General features: G+C 41.9%; 1 protein-coding gene across 1 annotated transcript; it reads right to left on the bottom strand.

The window, feature by feature from the left end:
* Positions 1-1401: 1401 nt before the first annotated feature.
* Positions 1402-2340, bottom strand: LOC101593778 (olfactory receptor 1D2). The gene has a single exon (XM_004672872.2). The coding sequence runs from the start codon at positions 2338-2340 to the stop codon at positions 1402-1404; it is 939 nt and encodes a 312-aa protein (XP_004672929.2).
* Between the last annotated feature and the right edge of the window lie 1699 nt (positions 2341-4039).

Here is a 4039-nt window from a genome sequence, read left to right as displayed (position 1 = left end):
TTCCAGGTTGCTGAAAACTGTTGGTTGGATCCAGAACTTTAATGAAGATATTTTCATGTATGGTTGGTTGATAACATGAGCCTGAAGAATGGAACCTCTTACCCTATGATCTTTCTGATGTCACTCTTTTACCTTGGTTTTCAAAATTCCTTTATCTGATATTACTGTTGTAGTCAGCTTCATATTACTGAGATGAACATCCAAACCAGGCACAGTTTAGGGGAATAAGGGATTTATTTGAAGCTTACAGATCCAGGGGAAGCTCCATAATGGTGGAAGGGACTGGTCCCCTGTCATAGATCCAAGCAGAGAGGCCACCACCAGCCATCACACACCAAAATCAGGCACACGAGGGCCACAAACAGCAGGGAACTGGCAGCCAGCAGCAGGGACCCAGGCTCACACTACTCTGCACACCTTTGGCTTGGAAATCAGACTTGTCCCCAGTGACACCTCCTCCAGCCAGGAAACTAGAAATCCAAGTTTTAATAAAATACCTGGGTATATTAGAGGACATACATTTAAACAACCACAGTTACTATAGGAATATTTTATTTAAAATATTCAGTCTTTTCCAAATGTATGCTTATTTGTCCCCTTTACACCCAGCCTTGTATATTTTTATTCTTTTAGAGTTCCCGTTTCTCCTCCCCTCCCTCTTTCCTAAGGACTGAACCCAGGGTCTCACAAACACTCTAGGCAAGTGTCCTATTATAGGCTTCATCCTCAGCCCTAATGTCTTTCTTTCAAATTAAAGAATCAGTTAGGCCCAATCCCTTTTTTTCTTGTAATTGTATCTACTTCCCCCAGTTGGCTATGAGCTCCATATGCACATGTGTAACCCAGTTTGAGGGAGGGCCTTAATAGTCATTCAGTGATTCTCAATAGAAAGAGTCAATGAGTGACTGACGAGTCAATGAGTGACTGCCAGTCAATTGTACTCTATGTGCTAAAGTCCCAGGCATGTGCTAGCTTTGCTAATTCGCCTCTAAAGGATATCTTCCAAACTACCCAAGCCCAGTGACCAGCCTAATCCATTACCTTCCACTTACTGTGCATTGGACACACGTTAGATAACATGAAAGGCACTTCTAGGTCATCACTGGACATACCTGGATAAGGCTGAGAATGTGATTCTGTGGGCAGATATAATGAAAAATTCAACCCTACGACATTTTAATATTAGCATTAGAATGATTAGAATGGCCGTCTTTATAACCAAGGGTGGTGAGATCTGAGATGGGGCTACATTTATATGACTTTTCATCACCACAGATATATAGGTTCATTCTGAGCTGGAGCTATGTTCTATTCATTCCTGTGTGACATATGGGATGACACCTTACATATGTTAAAGGATATTCCCACTTTGCACTTAAGCTCACTTTTTCTAATTTATCTTCATGTTAACTTCTGAAATGGTTTCCTTAGGAGCCGTCCCAGAGCCCCATGCATGTCCTTGTTCCTCAGGCTGTAGATGAAAGGGTTCATCATGGGGGTCACCACTGCATACATCACTGTGGCAACAGAGTCCTTCATAGAATACGTGTGCAGGGGCTGCAGATACACCATGCCAAGTGTTCCATAAAAGAGGGAGACCACAGCCAAGTGAGAGGCACAGGTGGAGAAGGCTTTGTACTTCCCAGTGGCTGAGGGAATTCTGAGGATGGCTCTGACAATGTAGATATAGGACATGGTCATGAACCCAAAGGGAGTGAGGAAGATGAAGCAGCCAGTGGCAATCAGCACCATGTGATTGATGTGTGTGTCAGAACATGCGAGCCTCAGCAGGACATACATCTCACAGAAGATGTAGTGGATCTTCCGGGAGCCACAGAAGGTGACCGTGGTCATGAGGACGGTGTGGATGAGACCATAGAGGATAGATAGCACCCAGCACAAGGTGAGGAGCAGGACACAGAGCTTAGGGCTCATGGCTATGGTGTAGTGGAGGGGGCGGCAGATGGCCACATAGCGATCATATGCCATCACAGCCAGAATGAGGTTGTCCAAGGCCACCAAGGAGACCAGGAAGAAGAGCTGTGTCAGACACCCTGTGTAGGATATGGCTTTGTTCTGGGACTGAAGGGTCACCAGCATCTTGGGGATCGTGTTGGTGATGAAGAAGAGGTCAGTGAAGGAGAGGTTGGCCAGGAAGAAGTACATAGGAGTGTGCAGGCAGGAGTCAGAGCTGATGGCCAAGATGATGAGCACGTTCCCCACCACTGTCATCAGGTACATTGACAGAAAGGTCCAATACAGGATCCGTTGCTGCTCAGGGGCCTCTGAGAGCCCGACGAGTAGGAACTCAGAATCCCCACTCTGGTTGCCTCCATCCATTCTCCAGTTTTCTGCAACAGGAGCAAGAGCATTTCTTATGGAATGCTTTCCACTGAATAAGGACACAAGCATAAGCAAAGTCAACTGTTTTCTTAGCATTAAAAGTACCTTGGTTGGGTATGGTGACCCTTGCCTATAGTCCTAGCTCCTCAAAAGGCTAAAGAGGACAAATGCTTGTGCCTGCTTGGGATGTCGAAGTCAGCCTGGGAAACACAGCAAGTCCTCCATCTCAGAGAGTAAACCTCAGATACAATTTTGTAATTTAAAAAATTTTGTTGTGTGCATCGCCAGCTGCGGTGCGTCATGGCGCGGGTGGTGACAGCCTGGGCGGGGCACCATGACTTCAAGTAAAGTAATTGAATTACAACTACAAGTCAAGCAAAATGCAGAAGAGTTACAGGACTTCATGAGGGACTTACAAAACTGGGAGAAAGACATTAAACAAAAGGATATGGAACTAAGAAGACAAAGTGGTGTCCCTGAGGAGAATTTACCTCCTGTTCAAAATAGAAATTTTAGGAAAAAGAAGAAAGGCAAAGCAAAAGAGTCTTCCAGAAAAACCAAAGAGGAGAACACTAAAAATAGGATAAAATCTTATGATTATGAGGCTTGGGCAAAACTTGATGTGTCAGAGAGGAAGAGAGTGATAATGGGCATGCCAGGGCTTCTAGCCACTGCAAACGAACTCTAGACACATGCACCACCATGTGCATCTGGCTTATGTGGGACCTGTAGAATCGAACCTGGGTCCTTAGGCTTCACAGGCATGTGCTTTAACCACTAATCCATCTCTCCAGCCCTCATTTACTCTTTCAGCATGTGTTGAGTGAGCTTCTGCTGTGTATAGATGATACCATTACAATTGTACTTCACTGTTTACAGTTATCATGTTAGTGTATCTCTATCTATGTATATATGTATGTATGTGTGTATATATATATATATATATATATATATATATATATATATGATAAACTTGTGGATGGTTGAGATTTAGTGAACTTGAGTACCTAGGGATTTAAGATATTGTGCTATTGTTTAGGATGACCATATGCTACTTACCCTCATTTGATCATTACACATTTTATACTTATATTGAATATCACATTTATCCTGTAAATATGCACAACTGTTATGTCAATGAAAAAGAAATACTTAAAAAATATCCTACTAGAAATCATACTGTAAACATATAAAATAAAATATCATCTTGAGAAAAAAATTTGTTGTGCTAAGGACTGAGGCAAGTGCTTTACTGCAGAGGTACATTCCCAACTACATAATTTTAAAAAGTAACAAACTAATAGAGACCAAAACAAACTTGGGGAGTCATTATGCAATGTAATCATTCCAGCAGCTTTAAGTCTGGCATATTCAATGTTATAGGAATAATATCTAGGACTTATTTTAAATCCTGTCAGAGTACTCTTGAAGTGTTTAATGGCTAGTTGTATAGATTTTTAAATGATGCATAATGAATGTGTGGACATTATAAGAAAGAGATGTAGTATAATTCCAAAAGGAAGGAAAATCAAAATATTTGGAAGAGGCATCAAATATCATTATTTATAGTTGTGATGATCTGTCTAGTGAAAGCATTATAGTCAGCTGAAAGACCATTGCAAAATCCCATACTACAACTAGAATGGCTACACAAATAGCATTTCATTTTGGTAATTCCAGTCTGTCTGCCCTGCAG

Source organism: Jaculus jaculus, chromosome 9 (genome assembly GCF_020740685.1).
Source record: "Jaculus jaculus isolate mJacJac1 chromosome 9, mJacJac1.mat.Y.cur, whole genome shotgun sequence".
Lineage (NCBI taxonomy): Eukaryota > Metazoa > Chordata > Mammalia > Rodentia > Dipodidae > Jaculus > Jaculus jaculus.
The sequence above is the reverse complement of the archived record's forward strand: the minus strand, read 5'-3'. Positions and strand labels throughout refer to the sequence as shown.

Bases quoted from the DNA above. Each gene is read 5' to 3' on its own strand.
- LOC101593778 (XM_004672872.2), bottom strand. From the start codon at position 2,340: ATGGATGGAGGCAACCAGAGTGGGGATTCTGAGTTCCTACTCGTCGGG.